Source organism: Canis aureus, chromosome 4 (genome assembly GCF_053574225.1).
Source record: "Canis aureus isolate CA01 chromosome 4, VMU_Caureus_v.1.0, whole genome shotgun sequence".
Classification (NCBI taxonomy): domain Eukaryota; kingdom Metazoa; phylum Chordata; class Mammalia; order Carnivora; family Canidae; genus Canis; species Canis aureus.
In genome coordinates this window covers 24,665,070-24,688,724 of record NC_135614.1, presented here as the reverse complement: position 1 = coordinate 24,688,724, position 23,655 = coordinate 24,665,070, and the positions used below count along the sequence as shown (strand labels likewise).

Here is a 23,655-nt window from a genome sequence, read left to right as displayed (position 1 = left end):
GGTAGGCCTGAACAGCTCAGTTGGTTAAGTGTCTGACTCTTGATCTCAGGGTTGTGAGTTCAAGCCCCATGTTGGGCTTCACATGGGGCGAGGAGCTTACTTAACAAAAAAACAAAAAAGATTAGTGTGCCTGGCTGACTTAGTTGGTAGAACATGCAGCATGCAACTCCTGATCTCAGGGTTTTTGAGTTCAAGGACCACCTTTGGTGTAGATAGAGATTACTTAAAAATAAAAATATCTTAAAAAAAAAAAAGATTAACACAATAAACAGTAAAACCATAGATATTGTATCCAAATGGCTTGAATATACAACCAAAAGGTTTTCTGTCCAATATTATATTCAAAATTGATGTAAAAAGAAATTAAAATGTAATTATTTTTATACATGTATTTTTGTATGCATAATATGTATTATTTCAAAATATTATTTCACCAAGTACTATACCCCTTAGGAAGAGTGTTACTTCTTTAAATTCAACCTCTTTTTTTTTAAAGGTTATTTGAGTGAGTGAGAGCAAGTGAGATAGAGAGAGAACACGAATGGGAGGAGGAACAGAGGTTGAGGGAGAAGCAGACTCCCCCAGCTGAGCAGGAAGCCCACGTGGGACTAGATCCTGGCACTCCAGGCTCATGACAGAGCTGAAGGCAGACACTTAACCGACTGAACCACCCAGTGCCCCAAATTGAACCTCTTCTATATTATGTACTATATAGTATATGATCCTATCCCCTTCTCCCTCCCCCATTCCTCTGGGTGAATGGAAGTCATTTGTGAGCAAATCATTTAAACTGAGCAAAAAATTTTTATTTTCAATTAACCAAATATTATACTGACTGTTCAGTTTATTATGTAAATATTCCAGTGTTCACTATTCATACCTTGGCTTAAAGGGTCAAATTAGAACTCAAGTTTATTTTAGAAAGAGCAAAGCATACAGAACTAGAGTCCACTTCTCAGGTAGTTTGATCCTGAACTTTAGGATCTCATGCAAGGCAGTGGGGATTCTGGGCTATACGGATCAGGCCAAGATGTATTTGGAAACTCTTGGAAGTGCTACCTCCCACTTACATTTAATCACAGGTGCTATTAGGATAAAGTGCTTAAGTTATAACATTTGCATTTTTCCCTTGGCAATGAACTTCAAAGCAAAGAGATGTAAGCTAATCTTTCAAAAAGGCCCCTGCATATCACTTTACCATTCTGTATGCCTATGGAACACACTTTCGCTGATTTGCAGCTCTGTATTAGCCACAAAGTCCATTGCTTCTTAGTCACATCCTATTAGATGTGATATCTGTACCAATCTAAAGCCTGGAATTTCTCTAGAGAGGAGTCAGCCTGGGGCAATCATTCTTCTATTTAGAAATTGTAATCAAACCCTTTGTAACACACCAAGTAGCAATACATCAGTTTTCCTCCTAAGGGACAAGCAAAGGTTATAAGTAGTGAAAAGGTCAGTAAATTGCCCAAATCTAACATCATGCCAACTCCAATAAATAGGATGCTATCAGATTCATTTAAAAGAATATTACCTCACAGCAGGAAATTAGACAATGCCAGATAATTTATGCTTTAGCAGCCTACAATGTCACTAAAATTCAGCTACTTCTGGGCTGGAAGGCAGTCTCTAATTTGCTCCCTAATCTGAGTGAGGACAATCATAGCCAAGGGCAGGAAGAATGCTGAAAACTGCTGTACAGATCTTCGGTTTATGATGGGGTTATATCCTGATAAACCCATTCTAAGCTAAAAATATTAAGTTGAAAATGCATTTACTACACCTAAACTACTAAACATCATTAGGTAGCCTAATCTACCTTAAACATGCTTAGAACACTTACATTAGCCTACAGTTGCGAAAAATCATCTAACACAAAGCCTATTTTATAATAAAGTGTCAAATATCTCATGTAAATTATTGAATACCGTACTGAAAGTGAAAACCAGGAATGGTTGTATGGGTACAGAATGGTTGTGAGTATATCAGTTGTTTACCTTGGTGATCGTGTGGCTGAGAACTGTGGCTCCCTGCCCCTGCCCAGCATCCTAAGAGATTACCGAACCAAATATTGTTGGCTCAGGAAAAGATCAAAATTCAAAACTCAAAGTATGCTTTCTACTAAATGCATATAGCTTTTGCACCCTGGTAAAGTAAAAAAATCTTAAGTCGAACCATCAGTAAATTGGGGACCATGTATACATTGTTTATGTGAAGTGTCTAGACTGGATGCACAAGAATGTTTATTCAAAAGGTTAAGTACGTTATCTGGGTTTCACAGAAGGATGCAAGATCAATTTGAACCTGTTAAGATTATAAATAGTATCCAACCTTGGCTCCTGATTGCTTTTCTTCCTTACTGTGAAAAGGCAACTTTTCCTACTCTGTTTTCATATTTGATTAAACTACTCTAAGAAAAATGGTCAGGTACCTGTGCATTAGATTAACTGTATAATAGCATCACCTATAAACATTGTAGAATATGCTTCTAAATCTAACATTCTTATTAAATTTCATTTAGCAGTACTCTTTCAATTTAATATTTTTTATTTGAGTAGGATAGTTCATGGATTACCATTTCTAATTTTTCATAGTCTGTCCTTAAGTGTAAGTAGCTTTAAAATACAGCTAAAACTTTAAACCTAAGAAAGGGAATGAAAACTCTGCATTTTGAATTTTTTATTTTTTTTTGCATTTTGAATTTAAACCTAATATAAATTTGTCCTACAACAGAAAGCCAACACATTCTTCCATGGAGCATACTGGGATGGAGTAAAAATGGATAGAACTAAAACATGTTAGAACCTCAACATTCAGACTAATCTCAGGAGCCTTTCTTCTTTAATGTTTCCAAGTAATCTGGAGTATACTGATACAGAATGCTTATAGCTTTGAGACTAAGGAGGTACCTCCTGTATTAAATTTCTCCTGTAGCTAGGATTTAAATGACTTCAATCTTAGAGTCCATTGTTAAACATCAATTCCTTTTCTGCTGCTGTAAGACTCATTAAGCAATTTAAGTGCCTCCAACTTTTGATTTTTTGTGGGCAACTTCCTTAACACCAGGTCTCTGCTGCATATAAGACGTCAAAAATGTAGTGCCACATATGGTAAACAAGGCCCCAATTGTTCATTACATCCAGAGTCAGTGATACTAATTCAAGAATTCAGTTAACAAAACTAAAGAAAACGAGAAGGCAAAGACAGAAGTACATACATCTCAGATATATCACTAACTATATTACCTGACTAATTCACCAACTTGATTTGAACCAATTCTAGAGAGGCTTGTGGTCCTAGTTTTCTCATGTCTCTCAGTCACAAATGATTCTTCTGTTTGTTCTGGCTTTAACCCAAAACTCTTTTCACCTGATATAAATGAATAAAGTTTACTCCAAAAAGCTTACTCCTAACTATAGTTTGTACCTTGCTCAGAGATTTCTAGATTAATTTTTAAATATACTTACCAAAATTTGCAATTTAAAGTAAAAAAGATCAATACATAACTAAGCACAAAAGTGCTAGAATCAGGTAGATTTTGAATCCTTAATAGTTCTTTGCTGACTTTTTTCAAAGTGTGACGGTTTAATAGTTATGGACGAATCTTTCATGAGCATCCCTTGAATGTCAGTCAAAAGAAAAGATTTCTGTGCTGCACCCTAGGCCAATTTAGCATCTCTAAGGTGGGCAGAAATGTGCATTTTAAATAAGCTCTTCAGGTGATTTTTATGCTCCCTATTAAGAGTTTACTGGTCTAGCTCCTCAAGTGACACGTATCCCATGAATTTCAGGTATCAATGCAGTGTCATGCTTACAGCCTGTGCTCTGATCCCGGCTAGCCAGTTTGCAAATGTGTGCTGAGTAGGATGTGGATGATTTGATACAAACCCAGCTCCCGTGCTAGAAAAACCATACAGTACTGTTCTACAGTGGGCCAAGGGAGCCATCTTCACATAAAAGAGTAGTATATTAATTTTTATTTCCTCTTAGAACCTATTTGATGAGGTTAATCTATGAGTAGATTAATTACATTAGAAAGAAATGTATCAAACCTACTCATTATAGGGAGGCAGACTGGTGCCAGGAATAAAGCAAACTGGAGAAGGAGGTCAAGAAAATTCTTGGTTCTATTGCTGACTTTGTCTTTAATGTGGTCAAATCACATTAACTTTTCTGGGTCTAAATAAGTCTAGATGACTTCCTTGATTTCCAAAGCTTTTTTCAGCTCCAAAATTTTGATTCTGGAGAAAGATCTGTGTTTTGAGCATAATATTTTGAAATGGGGACAAGTGATGAAATGTGGAGCTGAAATCAGGGCAAACTTGTCTCTAATCTGCTTAATAGCTTCTTTACAATTAATATTCATTGCAGGTCAGAATCCAATTATTCAGCAAAAAGCAGCATGAGATCACCTTCTAACATCTCTCCAGCTCCTTTGGGGTAGGTGAAAAGGGCTTTCCGTGGTGGGGCAAGGTCTGAGACACTGAAACCAGATCCAGTGACAGAACTTCCACTGACCCCACCAGCTGAGGAGGATGATGAAGAGGCAGCCATTTCCTCTCTAGCAGAATTCTCACTTCACTACAGAGAAAGAAAAACAGCAATTGGCAAGTTTATGGAAGTGAGACTGACAACATTTCATTCTAGCTGCCATAAAAGCCAGCATACAGTTTAGTAAAGAATTAGCTCCCCCTTTTTCTACCCTCTCTGTTCCCACAATCTTTTACTGATGCCTCATACCAAAATGTCTCTCAGGATTTTATGTGAAAGTATGTTTATTCTGTTTTTCTACTTAAAACACTTACTTCCTATCATTAGCAAACTGTTTATATGGCTTGGGATCGACTGTGGGTGATTTATGGGTTATGAAGGGGTGATATGGCAGTGCCGAGGTAGCCATTTGACTGAGGAAATAAATTATATGAGGATAAAACAACATGTCTCATAGGACAGTTTGTCTTGGCTACACCCTGACAAAGCCACACCAAAAAATTCACTTATAAAATTTTCCAAATAAAATTCCAGAATAACACTGTGTTCTGTTCCCAAGGAAAGGGAATTGGTTAGGAAATACATATTTGTCCTTTCATTAAAAATGTTTTAAAAACTTTTTCATCCAAATGTAATACCCAAATTGATCACTTGGTGGCATCCCCAAACTGGAAGAAAATAGCTCATAAAATGATCTTCAAATTCATGGTTTATTATGAATACAGCAGCTGTGTTTAACCCCATGTCATATCAAAAAGCCCAAATGCAAATGAGAAAATCTGTACTGAATACATGATTCCTTACAGAAGTTCAAAACAAAAATACTACTTTTTGCCACTGAAGCTTATATTACATACTTAAATAAGATTCTAAGATGTTTATGTTTTCTAAAAAGAATAGTCTAGCACTGTGCTAATAGAACTTTATGCCATAATGGAAATGTTCTAACATTTCTGTGCAGTCCAACATGATAGCCATTAACCTCACGCGGCTATTAGTCTAGTATGACTGAAGAACTGTGTTTTAATTAAAAAAAAAAAAAAAGTCCCTACACCAACGTGGGGCTTGAACTCACATCCCTGAGATCAAGAATTGCATGCTCCACCAACTGAACCCAGCCAGGTACCCCGGAAGAACTGTATTTTAGGTTATGTATTTAATATTAATTAAAATTTAAATAGCCACATATGGCTAGTGGTTACTGTACTGCATAGTACAACTCAAGTATTTAGACAAAGAAATAACTTTATACTGAATTGTATGCTTTAAGATAGCTAATAGCTAATTTTATGTTATGTGAATTTTAGATCAATTAAAAAAAAATGACTTTTAAAAAATGGGGCGGCCTGGGTGGCTCAGCGGTTGAGTGTTTGCCTTCAGCTCAAGGCATGATCCTAGGTGCAGGAATCAAGTCCCGCATCAGGCTCCCTGTGAGGAGCCTCTTCTCCCTCCATCTATGTCTCTGCCTCTCTCTGTGTCTCTCATGAATAAATAAATAAATAAATAAATAACCTTAAGAAAAAAGGGATTTAAAAAATGAATTTCCCTCTTTAATGGCCACCGAGAATTTTAGCCGATTTTTTCCTTCTTTTGCTAGTTGCAAAATAAAGACATTTGTTACAAAAGTTGGAATTTTTTTTTGAAAAAAAAAAAAAAATAAGGGTATGCTATTCGGATATAAATCCTATATATACATAATCCAGTTTCTTAGGAAGAAAAATTATATACTTTGCATTTCTGAAATGCTGGCTGTTCTTGTTTCCTTAATTTTGTGATGACTTAAGGCTGTCAGGGAAGCAGAGTTTAGTTTCTGATTTCATTATATGTCCATAAGAAATATGATTATAAATGAAGTGGAATATGGGAAGAGTAAGGCAACTGCTAGAACCAGAATGTCAGCCTATTTAAAAATACAAATTGATTAGGGATATTGTCAATCTTGCTATTAGATCACCTTTTTTCTCTGAGCTCTAAAACTTCCAAGTTGTATTCGTATTCATAGAGCCAACAACTTTTCAAGCTGGATTTATATCCAATTCTTTGGGCAACACTAGCTTGATATATAGCTTGACAGGTTCTTAAATGCTCTTTTAAACAGAATTTAAGCAGTAATGGACCTGGTCTAAATTTCTAAGTGGATTCTTGTTGGGATTCAAACAAAGAACACAGATAATTTAGCCATCTTTTGGACAGGTACTCAGTCTTATTTTCCACCAGTTCAGAGCAGAACCTACAGTGAAGTGTTTATCTCACCTAAGACTTAAAACTCTAATCTTCTTCCTACACCTTGAAAAATTCTCTATTCAGTTGCAAATGCAAGGGATACTTTATATTTTGAAATCAGTTGCTCAGCACAGCTCCCTAGGGACTGCCAGAGTGAGGACAGCTTCAAAGGCTAGATGCAGTGTGACTTCTAAACTGAGTATAATCAAAGGAATTCCCTTTCATCCCATTTTCCTTCAAACTCAGAACTACTATCATTCAATACACAAAATGGCCAGGGTTGGAAACTGGAGTGCGCAATTAGCACAAAGCTACTTTTACATAAATAAGCAGTTTACTGCTGAGGTAGATAGAATAACACCTAAGTAATTTCTAGCTTTAAAGATTCAGGTTGAATTTTGCATACTGTCAGCAGATGGTAACAGGAGGTAGAGTGAAGCGAACAATAAACAATAAACCCCTGCTTTGTCACACTGCTTTATGAAGGCAGGCATTCTGATCATCAGAACCAAATACAATGCTTGGCCTATACTAAGTAGCTGTTGATTTAAATAAATGCTTGCTAAATGAATTAAACATTTCACAGGAACCACAAAATTCCTTAAAGGTCATCTCGTCGGATTCCCTCGCTTTACAGATGAACAAACAAAACTGAGCTATACAAACGTTAGCTTACATGCTGTGACATTCTTCAAGCAATGGCTTTGTGGGCATATCATGTGCCATGTGAGAGGTAAAACAGCATAGCGGTTAGAGTTAGAGTTCAGGCTCTGGGTTCAGGTGGTGGTTTTGCTATTTAGCTTGCTGTATGGCTCTGGACAAATCCCTTCACCTCTCTGCTCCTCAGTCACCTCATGTCTAAGATGGGGATAATAATAGTACCTCCTTCATAAAGGTGTCACAATGGTTAATATAACCAAAGCATTTGGGATAGTCACAGGCACAGTAAACATTCAGTATCAGCTATCCAAAATTAGTAATGGATATTGACTCCTGAATCCCCCCCCCATGCAGATCCCAGTTTTTTATCCATAGTATGTCCAAACACACTCAAGAGAGGTTTTAATTCTCTGCGTTTGGCAGAGTCAGCGAGCTCGCAGAAGGGAAAGGATCTCTGCTCAGCAAGAGGGAAGGTGCCCTCCATCTATGCACTTGACACTCTCATTTTTAAGGTTCAGGAGTTCAAGAAGAATTCTATGATCTAGGAAAACAGGGGTGGTGGTGGTGAAATGAGTTGTCTTTCTATCCTCGAGGCCTAGCACAACCTGGGTCAGAACGTTTCCTGAATGAATACCGAACAAATGACAGAACGCAGGGCTAGTGGCTCAGCAAAGGTTACACGGGAGGGATGGAGAAGCGGGCTGTCACGAGGGTTGGTCCATTATTGAAGTTTTTTTTTTTTTTTTCTTTTTTTTTCCCTTCCTCATTCTGCAGATCTAATACATTTTGTATTAACACAACTCTCTCCCACCCCAGGCTGCTGGGCCCCAGGCAGGTCCTCAGCAAAACTCTGCCTAATGAATAAATGTTCATGATGAAGTAGCCTGGGCTTTGGCTCTCGAAGGGAAGCTGAGTCCGCTGGCCTTAGAGATGCCCAGAGCCGAGCAAGACCACCCTGGGGGGGGGGGAGGGGGGGCGCGGGGCGCAGCATGATCAACCATCTACTCCAGGTACGACAGGGATGACTTCCGTTTTCATCAACTTTACTTCCTGTCGGATGTATACCTATTAAAAAGAATTCCTCCCTTTAGAATAAGTCTCCTTATGAAAAAGATGCTTTAGGAAAGTATTTCTGGCACGATGCCAGATTATTAGAAGCAATCGTCGAATTCCACCATCAACAAATCGTTCCACTTGAACCGCGAGCTCACCACCCAAACCGAGGCAGCAGCTAAACACCAGGTGCGGTGGCGAGGGAAAAAAAAAAAAAAGAAAAAAAAAAAAAAGGAGGGGGTGCTGGAAACCGCGGGGGAAGAGCGCCCGCGGCTGCCGAACCAACTCCAAGGCAAGCTTTTCCTGCCCTTTCCCCGCTCGGTCTCAAGGGGGCGATGCTACCCGCGCCGCCCCACCGCGCAGGCGCCAGCTCTCCGCGCGCATGCGCACCCCGTCCGGCGCGGCCTAAGGAAATTTCCTCTCACGCTCCCACCGAAGCAGGCTCCAGTCTCTCCTCCTATCTTCTCCATTTTACTAGTCCCTGCAGGTAGGATCCCACGGATCGACTCCCTTCCACCAAGCTCCCGGGGGGTCCCTAAGCCCTCGGCCACTTACCTCAGCGGATTTGGCGCTTTCCCCTACAGCCCCGCCCCCAGGGCCAGCCAGAGCGGCAGCGTTTACAACGACGAGGACGGCGGCGTGCGCGCGCCCGCGCGGAGGAAGCCGGCGACGTGCGCGCGCCCGCGCGCCGGGAGGGGCGGGTGGGGGCGTGGCCGGGGCGAGGCCGGGGCTGGATCGCGCGCTCCCGCAGAGGACTTCCGGGTCTAGCGCGCCTGCCTGGCTTTACGGCGGGGGTCCTGCCGCCCCGGGGTTCCTCGCTTTTTTTGGCTTGTTTTTATGATTCAAGGCTTCACCTTCCCCCACGACATCGAAGGCCCTCTGCTCTCCGCGCTCTCCAGACTGCCACGAAGCAGGGTTACGCGGGTCAGCCCCCCGTCTTTCAGACAGTCTCGTAGGCCCGGTGCCCTACGGGAAAGGCAGGTGAAGTTTGCTGTCCCTTACTCCAGAGCCGAGGTCTGAGGGTCCGACCTAATCATCAAAGGCTCCTTTTGTGAAGCGCCTATTTTTTATTTTTTAATTTTGTGAGGCCCTGTGGAATAGGCCACCACGGGCGTAATGTCAGTACTCTGTTGCTGATGGATCCCGGCGTCGTCCGAGGGTTTATCTTCCATGGTGTTACTTCTCACAACGCAAAATCCCCCCTTGGTTCTGTAATCACGTCACCAACCACAGTGACGTCACTAACCACAGCGACGTCACTTGCTGAGGGTTGGATTGGGCTTTAAGGACTTAGTGCATTGATCAGTTGCACTTACTTGTGCACATGATCAATGCACAAGTGCATTAAGTGTTTTGGGGGCTTTAGTTGTTTATTTTTTTATTTAATTTTTTTAAAGATTTTATTTATTTATTCATGATAGACACAGAGAAAGAGAGAGAGAGATAGAAAGAGACACAGAGACACAGGCAGAAGCAGGCTCCATGCAGGGAGCCTGACGTGGGACTTGATCCTGGGACTCCAGGATCAGGCCCTGGGCTGAAGGCGGCGCTAAACCGCTGAGCCACCAGGGCTGCCCTGGGCTTTAGTTGTTTAAATTGAAACTTAAATTTTAATGCACTGTTTAAAGTTTAAATTTTAATGCATTACATTTTAATGCCTTTTGTGCCCAAAATGCACAAGTGCATTAAGTAATTGTTTTGGGGCTTTTTCTTTAATCATGGGCTTCCAAGACCGTAACCTATGTGGTTAGGAACATTGGTTGAACTTAATCACAGCTAGCCAGTAAGGAACCTTTGTTTCCTTAATTCTCTTTTTTCTTTTTAAGATTTTATTTATTTATTTGTGAGAGACCACAGAGAGAGAGGAAGAGACATGGGCAGAGGGAGAAGCAGGCTGCCGGTGAGGAGCCTGATGCGGGACTCGATCCTGGGACCCCAGGATCACGACCTGAGTGGAAGGTGGATGCTCAACCACTGAGCCACCCAGGTGCCTTGTTCCCTTAATTCTTGGCTCATTATGTGGTGACTAGAAGCTTGGCTTCTCAATGAGCGATGTACATCTTTGAGGAGTGGCCTATAGAAATGGATTCCTCCCCTCAGCAGTGTGTTGGTTTGAAGAACCATGTCGGTTAAGTCATGTTTTAACTGTTCTGATGGGCAACAGGACCTAATTCTGAGGTATATATTTCTTGCACCTCTAAAAGTACTTAGGGGTTATTTATTCCCCCGAAGGATAAGTGTGCTACACATTCCTAATCCTCTTAATTATCATGCTGGATAAAAAGAGTGAGACACTTAGCGAATGGTTAGATAAACACAGAAGGTTGTATCCTACTTCAAGTTAAAATAATAAAGACATCTGTTCTCTCAAACTCACAGACAGGCTGTATAGAGAGCGAAGAGTATCTTTTAATCACCATTTCTTAGAGTGCTGAAATAGTTTACAAATTACTGTCTAGGGGCACCTGGCTGGTTCAGTTGGTGGAGCAAGTGACTCTTGAGCTCAGGGTTGTGAATTCGAGCCCAATTTTGGGTGTGGAGATTACTTAAAAATAAAATATTTGGAAGCAAAAACAGGGACGCCTGGGTGGCTCAGCGGTTGAGCACCTATCTTTGGCCCAGGGTGTGATCCTGGGACCCGGGATCGAGTTCCGCATCAGGCTCCCCGCATGGAGCCTGCTTCTCCCTCTGCCTGTGTCTCAGCCTCTCTTTCTCTGTGTCTCTCATGAATAAATAAATAAAATCTTTAAAAAAAAAAAGAAAGCAAAAACAAATCACTGTCTAGAGTGAACCAGGCATGGAATGCTGTCGTGGAAAATACAAAAACTGACTTAAAATAGCTTGCAGATTGGGGAAATCTAATGGAAACAGTGCTGCTTTTGTTTAGGACGTGCTGTGAACTGATATCTGATTACATAATGATCCATAAAATAGAGATAGGATTTTTATTTCTGATTAAAACAGGGTAAGGTGATCATTTGTTTTTCAGGATTTCACTAGAATATTGTTCAAAGAAAGTATCATGGAAGTTCTGCGCCCACAACTTGTAAGAATTGGTGGACGGATTTATAGAAAAAATCCCATCCAAGAACAGACTTACCAACATGAAGAAGAAGATGAAGACTTCTATCAAGGTAATCCTAGTTGTTCTTTGGTCACATTAGTACAATGTTCTTTGCACTGTGGAAACAATGCTTTAAGTGTTTCTATGTGAACACTGAAATTTGATCTGTTTGGCCTCTACCTAGCTCCATTTGTGTTGACATAGTCTAAGGGGACCGATGACTTTAAGTTTGATGAAGCATTCTTATTTGCACTTCCTAAATCACATTTCATCTTTGTGCAGAGACTTAAGTATAATAAGGGGTAATTTTAATAAACTGTTAATGTTAGCCATGAATATTCTGTGACAAAATTAAGTTCCTTTTTTTTTCTTTTTAAAGATTTTATTTATTTATTCATGAGAGACAGAGAGAGGGAGAGACACAGGCAGAGGGAGAAGCAGGCTCCATGCAGAGAGCCCAATGTGGGACTCAATCCTGGGACTCCAGGCTCATGCCCTGGGCCGAAGGCAGACGCTCAACCGCTGAGCCACCCAGGGATCCCAAAATTAAGTTCCTTTATCTGTAAAGTTGTGAAATAATATATATAAGTTGGTGAAATAAGTGAAATACATATTTTGTCCAGTGCCCCAAAATGTTAACTGTTGTTATTTGTTTCTTCTTTGTACTCATACAGGCAGTTCCAAATATACAACTAACATAATTTTATTATTACATAGGGATAATTTTAAGAAGTAAACAGTGGAGATGGATTATGAATATTTTCAAGCCAATTAACTTGGGCATGAGTTTAATGCCTCAGTAGAGCTTTTCAGGTTCTCTGCTTCCTTTTCCTTTTGGTTTATAAGCTTTTTCATCAGGCCGTAAGCCTTGGGGATTTGTCTTCCCTCTGGTTTTCCCCATTGTTTCCCTTCAGCCTTGGGGACTTGACCTTCTTTACTTGACCCTCCTGTGTTTTTAACTGGCGGAATGGAGTAAGTTCTCCCGCTGCTACTCCTATCTCATTCACTGAAGTAATGTGTTTTAACACTAAAAACTGCTTACTTGCCCACTGTTAGAGGATACATTATGTTACGTGAATTCTCCATAAAAAGGAAAAAAAACTTTTATTGTCTTTGTTTTTTGGGGAGAAAACCGTTAAATGGTGGCATGTATATACTACTTTTCCAAGGTTCTAAGACTGGAAGATTTAAACTAGTCATATGTTTTTTGTTTTTCTTCTAAGAGCAGGTCAGGACTGTTGGAGCAGCATTCTGCAATATAAAGTCTTGGGCTATTCTTTGTGTGTATGTGTTTTTTGAAACCTTGAGCATGGTTGGCCAGTGGTGAGAAGACTGCTGTCCACAGAGCAGCAGCTGTAAGCGAGGTGTTATGGTTTCTCTGCAGGCTTTGTGGAGTGTGCAGAGGATCCCTGTGATGCCTATGAGGTGGTGCAGACACAGCAAGGTTTCCGGTGTACGGTGAAGGCCCCCAGCTTGCTCTACAAGTGAGTGCCCCCCCCCCCCCCCCCCCCCCCCCCCCCCGCTTCACGGGAAACACTTCCAGGAAACTCTTCAGGAAGCTGACTCTTTCCCATACATATTGCAGTGCTTGACTACTAATGGCAAAACAGTTTCGTGTTTTATGTCTTAGAATTTCTAAGGACTGATTATGGATCAATTTCATCATTCCAAATGTATCACCAAGCCATGTTGATTTTGCCTCTTAACTATCTTTTGAGTCTACCACTGATTGCGTTCTTTATTGAAAGACCAGCACCCGGGATCCCTGGGTGGCACAGCGGTTTGGCGCCTGCCTTTGGCCCAGGGCGCGATCCTGGAGACCCGGGATCGAATCCCACGTCGGGCTCCCGGTGCATGGAGCCTGCTTCTCCCTCTGCCTGTGTCTCTGCCTCTCTCTCTCTGTAACTATCACAAATAAATAAAAAAATTTAAAAAAAAAAAAAAAAAAAAAAGAAAGACCAGCACCCTGCTGCATCTTTTTTGGGTTAATTCAAACAGCCTACTTACTAGGCTGTCCACATTGATTATTGTTCTCCCAGTCAGTTCTTCACATTGATCTTTCTATAAGGCAAATGTGATTATTACTTTTGCTTAAATCCATCAACATCCTTCCACTGAAGATGGAATTCTGTTCCACTATAGTGCTGAAATCTGAATGTGACTTAGCCAGCCCTGCATTTTTCAGTCTCAACTCCTTTCGCTCTTCTGGTTTTGCACTTATGCCTAGCTAGTTTTCTTCAGTTCCTGAAACATTCCTTTGCTCCTTCCTTTTTTTTTAAATTTTTAAAAAATTTTTTTTAATTTATGATAGTCACACACAGAGAGAGAGAGAGAGAGAGGCAGAGACACAGGCAGAGAGAGAAGCAGGCTCCATGCACCGGGAGCCCGACGTGGGATTCGATCCTGGGTCTCCAGGATCGCGCCCTGGGCCAAAGGCAGGCGCCAAACCGCTGCGCCACCCAGGGATCCCCCTTTGCTCCTTCCTATCATAGATCTTTGGCATATGCTATTCCCTTTGCCTTATAACTCTCTTTCTTACCTAGTTATATTCTTCCTTAGGGAACCTTGCTTTGACACCATCATCCCTACCAACGACACTGATTACCGTATATTTTCATAACACCCTCTGCCTTTCCTTTGTAGAATTTTTCAGCCATTTATATTTATTTGTGTACTGTTTGATGTCTTCTCTGCAGATAGGAGACTTCTGAAAGGCAGGAATGTGTCTGTTCAATTAATCTCCAGTGTTTGTCAAAGACTGGTATGCTTTCTTCAAGGTTGCCATTATGAATTTGCTTGGAAACCTTGTGATCACTTCAGTGGGTGCTTGCTTGCTTTCATGATTGCCTGCACTCTGTCTCACCACTATCATGGTTAGCTTATGTGGCTAACTGGCTTCTTTTGGGCTGACACCTGTAGAGATAGGCTGGCCTAGGAAGTGTGTAAATTGTTTTTCTGTTGTAGCAGGTGAATTAAGTCTGTTCAAGTTCCTCTGTGAAAGGAGATCTACAAATATGGAATCATATGCCTGTAAGCTCCAAGAAGCAAATCATTTTATTTTCACCAATCTTGAAAATATTCTGAAACACCTATTAGGATGAAATCCTTCTCTTGGAATGTGGCCAAATGAGAAACCAAATGCTAAATCTGACAGCTCATTCTTCTTTAAGGTTCCAGTGACATTTTCTTCCAAAAAACAGGATTTTAGAAAATCATGGTTCAGTTTCCTGATGAAATCAATGTAACTGTTTTCCTTAATGTGTATATTTGCTATCACTAAGGTGTGTAAAAATTCCTTAGATGTTTGATTCCAATTTGATGATCTTCTGAATTCTACATATTCTAAGTATTCATTATATTTTAGATGACTTGCATGTTAGATTATATATTGGTTCTGCTCAATTGTAATTAATAGACAGTATTTACTAGGAAGATCTTTTTTTTTTTTTTTAAAGATTTTATTTATTTATTCATGAGAGACAGAGAGAGGCAGAGACATAGGCAGATGGAGGGGAAGCAGGCTCCATGCAAGGAATTCGATGTGGGACTTGATCCCAGAACTTTGGGATCATGCCCTGAGCCGAAGGCAGTCATTCAACCACTGAGCCACTCAGGTGTCCCAAGATTTCTTTCTTATTAATCATTTCTGTAGGTTCATTTAGATCAAAAACTTGACCAAACTGATTTATAATCAAATCCTAATGGTGGTAACACCTATCCATTGGCTAGATGTAATAATACTTTATTTTAGTTCCCGATATCAGATGCACATTAGAATCACCTGGGGAGCTTTTAAAACTCCCTATACTTGGGTGCACCCCAGACCAATTAAATCAGAATCTCTGAGAGCTGGACTCAGGCATCATTAGTTTTTAAACCTCTCCAAGTGATCCCAGTGTGTAGCCAAGATTGAGAATCACTTGATCTGGTAGGAATTTCTTTATATATTTAATAAACGAGTCACCTTTTCACTGTGTATGTCTTATTATTGAAATGAATGTTTTAGATTCCCCATGTAAACCTCTTCTGAATCTGGCTATGCTGTTAGTTGGAAAGATGTCATTATGGGCTTAATGAGGATAGTATGGACTGTACTGAGCTATGTGCCAGTCACTGGGAAGCCCTTTTATACATGATCACGTTTAATCTTTATTTTTTTAAAATTTTTTTTTCACGTTTAATCTTTATAAGAACTTTATTATACTTAGTTATAATAATTCACTACATTTTTGTAAGTGAAGAAATAGGCTTAGAGTGGTTAATGACTTGCCCAGGACTTGTTTGAGTCTAAAACTTCTTTAACCTCAACCATTTCCTTTCTAAAATGGCTAGACTATTAACACCTTGAGCCAGCTACTTTTGTGTGCGTGTATGTATTTTTAAAGATTATATTTTTAACTAATCTCTACACCCAACATGGGGCTCGAGTTTACAACCCTCAGATCAAGAGTTGCACCTTCTACCGACTGAGCCAGCCAGGTGCCCCAAGCCAGCTGCTTTTTGTAATAGGTTCTCTACTGGCCACATGCTAACAAACAGTAGTCTGGGTGAAAGTACCCCTATTGATAAGGCCTGGAAAGACAAAAGTCTGACAAAGTGGGTGCCATTGAATCTCTAGTCCAACACAGAAAAACCACAGGGAAATTATGGCATTTCAGTCTTCTTCTAAACATCTTGTTTTTTTTGTTTGAACTAGCTTACTACGGTGGATATTAATGGAAGTAACTGGGCTGGTTATTCCATGTAAAAACAAATGCACAGTTTTAGACCTAGTCACCCATGTTGTTGGATACTGTAATTGAAATCGTAGAAGCTGAAATGCCGTTGATGATGAAGTTTTTTTCTCATTATAGTCTTCTCTTTGAATGCTTTAAAGACTGAAACTTTTCTCCTGGGATCCAGTGGTCTCATTTACTCTAACACCTCTAATGACTATGGGCTCCAGAAGATAACCTTGGATTGTCAGATTTATTCTAAGTGGCCCAGGAAGTAATGTAAGTGAGTCAATTGAAGTAGAGTAGATGAAACGGAGTAGGGAGTGATGGGGATTGTGATGAGCCCCTGTTCCAGTTTTAGGGATGAGAGTAAGCTCCAGCCTATTATTGCTGTGAGTTGTCAGATCTAATTTTTCTAAAAAACCCGGAAATCTATATTTTTAAGGTGAAATTTCCCAATTTTTAGACGAAATCTCCTGAACAAAACATGAATATGTGAATTCAGCCCGAGAGTTACCTGTTTACTCTTTTTGCTTTTGAAGCTATTCTGAATAATCTGTCCTAAATGGTGGGCCCTTCTCTTTGCTAAGTTCCTTACTCTTACTTTATTTATCAAGGATAATTATTTTATTTATTTTTATTTTATTTTATTTTATTTTTTAAAGATTTTGTGTTTTATTCATGAGAGACACAGAGAGAGGCAGAGGGAGAAGCAGGCTCCATGCAGCCTTATTTATTTTTTAAAAAGATTTTATTTGTTTTTTTGACAGAGAGAGAGCGCACACAAGCAGGGGGAGCAGAAAGAGGAAGAAGCAGGTTCCCCACTGATCAAGATGCCCAGTATGGGGCTTGGTCCCAGGACTCTGGGATCATAACCTGAGCCCAAGGCAGATTTTTTTTTTTTTGAAGATTTTTATTTATTTATTCATGACAGACACAGAGAGGGAGAAAGAGGCAGAGACATAGGCAGAGGGAGAAGTAGGCTCCATGCAGGAAGCCCGATGCGGGACTTGATCCTGGGTCTCCAGGATTACACCCCCGGCTGAAGGCAGCACTAAACCACTGGACCACTGGGGCTGCCCCCAAAGCAGATTTTTAACCAACTGAGCCACCCAGGGGCCCCCAAGGATAATTCTTTTAGGATGAACTCCTAATTTAGTTAATTTGCTCTCTAAAGGCCAGTGTTTTCCCTAAACTGGTTGCTGAAAGTGCCTTTTGAGGTGATACCAGCTTTCTTTTCAATGAATTTCAGACCTAGATTTTGAATCTAATATTGAAGAGGCAACAGGTTTTGGACATGGCATGGTTATTTTTGTTTATTCATTAAATTGACTGTAGGGCATCATTTTGCCAATGAGTGCAATTCTATAAAGCTATACAGCTTGTAATTTCTTCTACAAATATTGAGCCTTTACTGAAGCACTTTTCTGTAAGGGAGTATCTCTGGTCCCATATGATTTAAACATGATGGAATTCTCTATTCTGATACATTTGACTTAATATCCTTCCATTAATTAATTTTTCTTTATATTATAGGCATATAGTTGGAAAGAGAGGGGACACTAGGAAGAAGCTAGAAGTGGAAACCAAAACTTCTATTAGCATTCCTAAGCCTGGACAAGAAGGAGAAATTGGTGAGACTCGGTATATATAAGTTATATTTGCAGTCACTTTTGTGTGAGTGTGGAATAGTGTGACCCAATTTAGTGATTTTTTTTTTTTTTTTTTTTAGTGACCCTGGGTAGAATTGAATAGCGACTGTATTCTTTATGGGGTTCTGTAACAATTGGCCTTTTCATAATATATCAGTATTGATCTCCCAAATGAGGAAAGATGTAGTTATACAGCCTCATCTTGATTGAATATCTGGGTCTTCAGTTTATACTTTACCATGTACTGATGTTATAAAAAAGCTTCCAGATTTTCTTGTGTATTAGGAAGATCCTTTTATGCCTTATTAGCTTGAAATGGAGTTTGTGAATTGTTTCAAGTTAGAGAAAACCATTGAGGTTAGCAAATTTGCAATAAAGTTCAGCACTTCCCCAGAAGGGTTCTCTTGTTTTTACCTTGCTTTGTAGACTGGGAAGGATATTATAGAAGTAATGATTAGAATAACAACCTGAATCAAGTAACTGCTCAGGTGAGGAAAAATAGTTCAGTATAAATTAAGTCAGAAAGTGTCTGTACCAGGTATCATTATGAACCAAGAGCACAGGCTTGTGTTGTAAAATGGCTTTGAGTGAAGGGCACTGTAGGGAAGAAAAGTTTTGGAAACTCATTCTAAAATGATAGGACTTTTTCAAAGTCAAATAAGTGCAGCCACCAATAATAAGTTTTTTTATAATTACCCATAGGTTTTATTAAGTTTTAGGAAAAAAATTACTAGTACTTGTTTCATTTTGTGCTATGTAAGAATAATCATCATGGCAGTTGCCTCTAGGCAGCTAGAAGCAGTTGACTGTAGGACAGTGCTGTCCAAAAGGACTTTCTGTGATGATGGAAATGTTTTATACCTCCACTCTCCAGTACAGGAGCCACTAGCATGTGGGATTGTGAGTACTTAAAATGTGGCTAGTATGACTGGGGAACTGAACTTTTAATTCCGTTTACTTCTAATTCATTTAATTTCTTTTTTTTTAATTTCTTTTTTAAAAAGATTTTATTTATTTGAGAGAGAGAGAGAGAAAAAAAAAGTAAGTAGGGGGAGGGGCAGAGGGAGAAGCAGCCTCCCTGCCCAGCAGGGAACCTGATTCAGGGCTCCATCCCAGGACTCTGGGATCATAACCGGAGCCAAAGACAGGTGATTAACTGATCGACCCACCCAAGCACCCCTCTAATTCATTTAACTTTTAATTTAACTCGTTGCGTGTGGGTTCCTGTATTGGACAGTAAAGGTAGAGTTTTCCCTAGCCCTTTGGTAATATCAGCAGACCCTAACATGAGAACTTTAATGACATTTTTGAAGGACTTTGATTAAAATAAATATTACAGATAGAAGATTAAAGATTTATTAAAGAAATATAAAGAAAGTTAAAGAAAATTACAGATTAAAATAAAATTAAAGATAGAAAAACCCATGTCTTTCCTTAAGTTTTAAAGTTCAAGCAGCAAATATTAATTTTATAATTGCAGTAAAGTTCATTTCTTTATCTACTTTTTTCCTGATTATAAATTAATACATGCTTTCAAAAAAACCAAAAGCTTACAGAAATTATATGTGAAACATCAAGGGAAGTCTTAGTATATGAACCTCAGACATAATCACTATTAACAGTTGAATGTATTCCTCATTTTTTCTAACCATATAGTAACTATAATAATTTTTATTGCAGTAAAAATTATAACATGCTATAAATGTGGAGAGCTTAGCCATTTTAAGCTATCGGAGTCATTCCAAAACATACCCAGGAAAGGGTAGGCGGGTTTGTAAAGATTCCATTTTGACTTAGAAAGCACAAATATTTCAGTGTGAAACCAAGTATGTCTAATTGTTCAAAGTAAAAATTTAGTGGAACTAATTTTTTTTTTTTTTTTTTTTTTTTTTAAGATTTTATTTATTCATGATAGTCACAGAGAGAGAGAGAGTCAGAGACACAGGCAGAGGGAGAAGCAGGCTCCATGCACCGGGAGCCCGACGTGGGATTCGATCCCGGGTCTCCAGGATTGCGCCCTGGGCCAAAGGCAGGCGCCAAACCGCTGCGCCACCCAGGGATCCCCTAGTGGAACTAATTTAATGGAAAAACAGGCAGATAAACGGGTATATTGGTCTTGCAGGGAAGTAGAGTATATAGAAAAATCAATTATTGGTTAGAGTAAGTTGAGTTGTGATGTGAGACTAAGGTTGCACTGGTGTGGTATTTGCTGTCATTTATTCCTTTTGCCTCTCTAACATTAGAGATACTAAAGAAGGAAATGATCTGTTAGGTTCTAATTTGTCCTCTCAACAAGGATTTGGTCATCTAATCTGTTTTGAAGTCTCAGGTAACGGGATATCAGAAGATGCTTTCAAAATGATACTGTCATTGTAGTTAGAGAATTGGTTTCTAAAAGTTCAATTGAGGGGATGCCTGAGTGGCTCAGCAGTTTAGCACCACCTTCGGCCCAGGGCATGATCCTGGAGACCCGGGATCGAGTCCTACATCGGGCTCCCTGCATGGGGCCTGCTTCTCCCTCTGCCTGTCTCTCTCTCTCTCTCTGTGTCTCTCTGTGTGTCATGAGTAAATAATAAAAATAAATAAGTAAAAGTTCAATCGAGCCCTATGTTGGGCTCTCTGCTGGTGGGGAACCTGTTTCCAGAGGGAGTGAGAGGGAGAAACAGGCTCTCCACTGAGCAAGGACTCTGACACAGGGCTCAATCCCAAAACACTGGGATCATGACATGAGCTGAAGGCAGACAGATGCCCAACCAACTGAGCCACCCAGGCACGTGCCTGCTCCTAATAAATAAATAAAATCTTAAAAAGTTTAACGTCAATACCTTTAACTCTATTTTTCCTATCCATCCCTTGTTAGAGTCCCTAGATGCTTGCCACTCAAATTCTGGTCTTCTCAGATATTAGTGTTTGTAGAATATTTCTAACTTCATTGTATTTGCTTTTTAGTCATGAATTGAACAACTTTGACTCTTTTCTGGAAATCAGTCTGAGCCCCTTTAAGTGAGTGTCCTTATCAGTTTACTGTGTTACAGAGATGAAACCACCTTCTCAATGAAAAAGAGTAGATTCAGCATTTTGTACCAGACTTTGACAGAAATAAAACATAAACATGACTTTTATGTTTCCTTCCCTTCTGTTCCTTTTCCTTCTGGTTTCTTACCACAATTTGGTCTCTAGTAGAGATAATTTTTACTTTCCTTTAATTTTGTTCCAGTTTGCCTTTGAACCCTCCTTTATCAATTTCTCTAGCACAATATTTGAGTACCTGTTATGGATACTTCCCTTCACTAGCAGTTGAGTCTTTTGGATTCTCCAGGTGTTCTATCTGATAATATAAATGATGCTCTTAGAAAACACCATATATCTACTACTTTAATTTTTTTTTTTTTTTTTACTACTTTAATTTTATTACATTTTTTGGTTATTACTCCTGTCAATTTTTGACTTAGGCAAATGGTTCTCAGGCTCTCTGTTAGTCAATTCATTCATAATCTGCTTCTTTTCCTAGAATTTTCTATCTTGTTTCCTTGTAGTAAAATAGGTATGATGCTTTCATTCTTATTGAGGAATAGAAAGGTTGTTCTTATAGAAAATTTCAAGTGCAAAAAGAAAATTTCAAATGCTTTAATGAAGAGTATTAGGATAAATAAATGGAATTACTTCTTTCACTTTGTAGTTGCATGGAAGGACAGACTGTGGTCTTTAAAATGCATAGCCCATTTTGCTACTATTACAATTAATACTTCAATATTTTATATCATATTAATAAGTCTCTTTCACAGTTATAATAAATAGTTTATTGAAATGCCAATTTTGTTCATTGTTCATATCTTTTGCATCTTTCCTTAGTTGCTGTTTTGAACCAAGCCCTGTCAGTTCTACAACCTAGAGATTTAATCTCAGTTTACACAGAGATTATGTAATCACTAAATGATTTTGTTTCTCTGCAGACAGTGGTCTATGCTTTGTGCTCCCACCTTTCATTTAGACAGAAAGACATAGCCCAGATCAGAGAAGGCCAAATTATACCAAAACATGGACAGTTGGTATCCATCCATATAATTATAGATAAATATTTTACTTTAATTTTCTGTTTTCATACATATACAGTAAGATTATATATGTTGTAGTAGACTCTCCTTTGGTTTTTCATTGTAGTGAATCTCTAGTAATTACAGCCACCGTAATTTTTTTTTTCAGCCACCGTAATTTTTTTTTTTTTTTTTTTTTTTTTTTTATTGGTGTTCAATTTACTAACATACAGAATAACACCCAGTGCCCGTCACCCATTCACTCCCACCCCCCGCCCTCTCAGCCACCGTAATTTTTAAATTGAGGTAAAATTGACATGACAGAAAATTCAGTTTTTTGCTCTGAAATTTTTTTATTGTTATTTGAATTTTGATGTCATATATTCATACTTTTTTTGTGTGTGGCTAAAACGTATACAACATAAAGTTTACCATTTTGACAGTCTTTTTTTTTTTTTTTTTTTTTTCATTTTGACAGTCTTTTTAAAAAGATTTTATTGGGATCCCTGGGTGGCGCAGCGGTTTAGCGCCTGCCTTTGGCCCAGGGCGTGATCCTGGAGACCCAGGATCAAATCCCACGTCAGGCTCCCGGTGCATGGAGCCTGCTTCTCCCTCTGCCTCTGTCTCTGCCTCTCTCTCTCTCTCACTGTGTGCCTATCATAAATAAATAAAAATTAAAAAAAAAAAAAAGATTTTATTTATTTATTCATGAGAGACACAGAGGGAGAAGAGAGAGAGGCAGAGACACAGGCAGAGGGAGAAGCAGGCTCCATGCAGGGAGCCCAATGTGGGACTCGATCCGGGGACTCCAGGATCATGCCCTGGGCCAAAGGCAGGCGCTAAACCACTGAGCCACCCAGGGATCCCCCCAACAAATTTTTTTAAAGGGAAATCTACACCTCATGTGGGGCTCAAACTTTACCTCCAGATCAAGAATCACATGTTCTATCAACTGAGCCAGCCTGGGACCTCCCATTTTGGCCATTTTATTTATTTTTATTTTTATTTTTATTTTTATTTTTATTTATTTATTTTTATTTTTATTTTTATTTTTTCCATTCTGGCCATTTTAAAGTGTTGAATTCAGTGGTGTGTAGTCCATTTACAATGTTGTATAATAACCACCACCACTATCTAGTTTCTTTTTTTTTTTTTTAGATTTTATTCATTTATTCATGAGAGACAGAGAGAGAGAGAGAGAGGCAGGGACACAGGCAGAGGGAGAAGCAGGCTCCATGCAAGGAGTCTGATGTGGGACTTGATCCCAGGACTCCAGGATCACGCCCTGGGCCAAAGGCAGGCGCCAAACTGCTGAGCTACCCAGGGATCCCTCTTCTTTTTTTTTTTTTTTTTAAGATTTTATTCATTTATTCATGAGAGAGACAGAGAGAGACAGAGACAGAGAGGCAGCACTATCTAGTTTCAGAACATTTTTATCCTCCCCAAAGGAAATGTTATACCCATTAAGCAGTCACTCCCCAATCCTTCCTACCTCCAGTCCTTGGCTACCACTGATCTACTTTCTTTCCCTCTGCATTTCTGCATTTGCCTGTTCTGGCTCCTTCCTGTTAATGGAAGCATACAGTGGCACTTTGTAAATGATGTCTTCCACTTAGTATAATGTTTTCAAGATTCATTTATATTTTTGCATGTATCTGTACTGTATTCTTGTTTTGAGGGGCTGAATAATATTTCATTGTATCAAGATAGGACTTTTTTCTTTAAAGATTTTATTTATTCATGAAAGACAGAGAGAGGCAGAG

General features: G+C 39.3%; 2 protein-coding genes across 10 annotated transcripts in view; one reads left to right on the top strand and one right to left on the bottom strand.

Moving 5' to 3' along the window:
* The window catches only part of ANAPC16 (anaphase promoting complex subunit 16), a 28,651-nt gene that overhangs the window by 3,386 nt on the left and 1,610 nt on the right, over positions 1 to 23,655 (bottom strand). The window contains exons 1-2 of one of the 5 annotated variants that reach the window (XM_077894907.1): positions 9,205 to 9,612; positions 4,413 to 4,581 (exon numbers count right to left, since the gene is read on the bottom strand). In XM_077894907.1, coding sequence (XP_077751033.1) covers positions 4,413 to 4,554 — 142 coding nt within the window. In that variant the 5' untranslated portion in view covers positions 4,555 to 4,581; positions 9,205 to 9,612. Of the gene's footprint in view, positions 1 to 4,412; positions 4,582 to 7,390; positions 7,543 to 8,982; positions 9,140 to 9,204; positions 9,613 to 23,655 lie in introns of those variants that run through there. The other 4 variants (XM_077894910.1, XM_077894905.1, XM_077894909.1 and 1 more) reach the window with 4 other exon arrangements.
* ASCC1 (activating signal cointegrator 1 complex subunit 1) overlaps positions 8,772 to 23,655 on the top strand; it is a 105,072-nt gene continuing 90,188 nt past the window's right edge. The window contains exons 1-4 of one of the 5 annotated variants that reach the window (XM_077894902.1): positions 8,772 to 8,914; positions 11,417 to 11,561; positions 12,876 to 12,975; positions 17,743 to 17,840. In XM_077894902.1, coding sequence (XP_077751028.1) covers positions 11,450 to 11,561; positions 12,876 to 12,975; positions 17,743 to 17,840 — 310 coding nt within the window. In that variant the 5' untranslated portion in view covers positions 8,772 to 8,914; positions 11,417 to 11,449. Of the gene's footprint in view, positions 8,915 to 9,167; positions 9,409 to 11,416; positions 11,562 to 12,875; positions 12,976 to 17,742; positions 17,841 to 23,655 lie in introns of those variants that run through there. The other 4 variants (XM_077894904.1, XM_077894901.1, XM_077894900.1 and 1 more) reach the window with 4 other exon arrangements.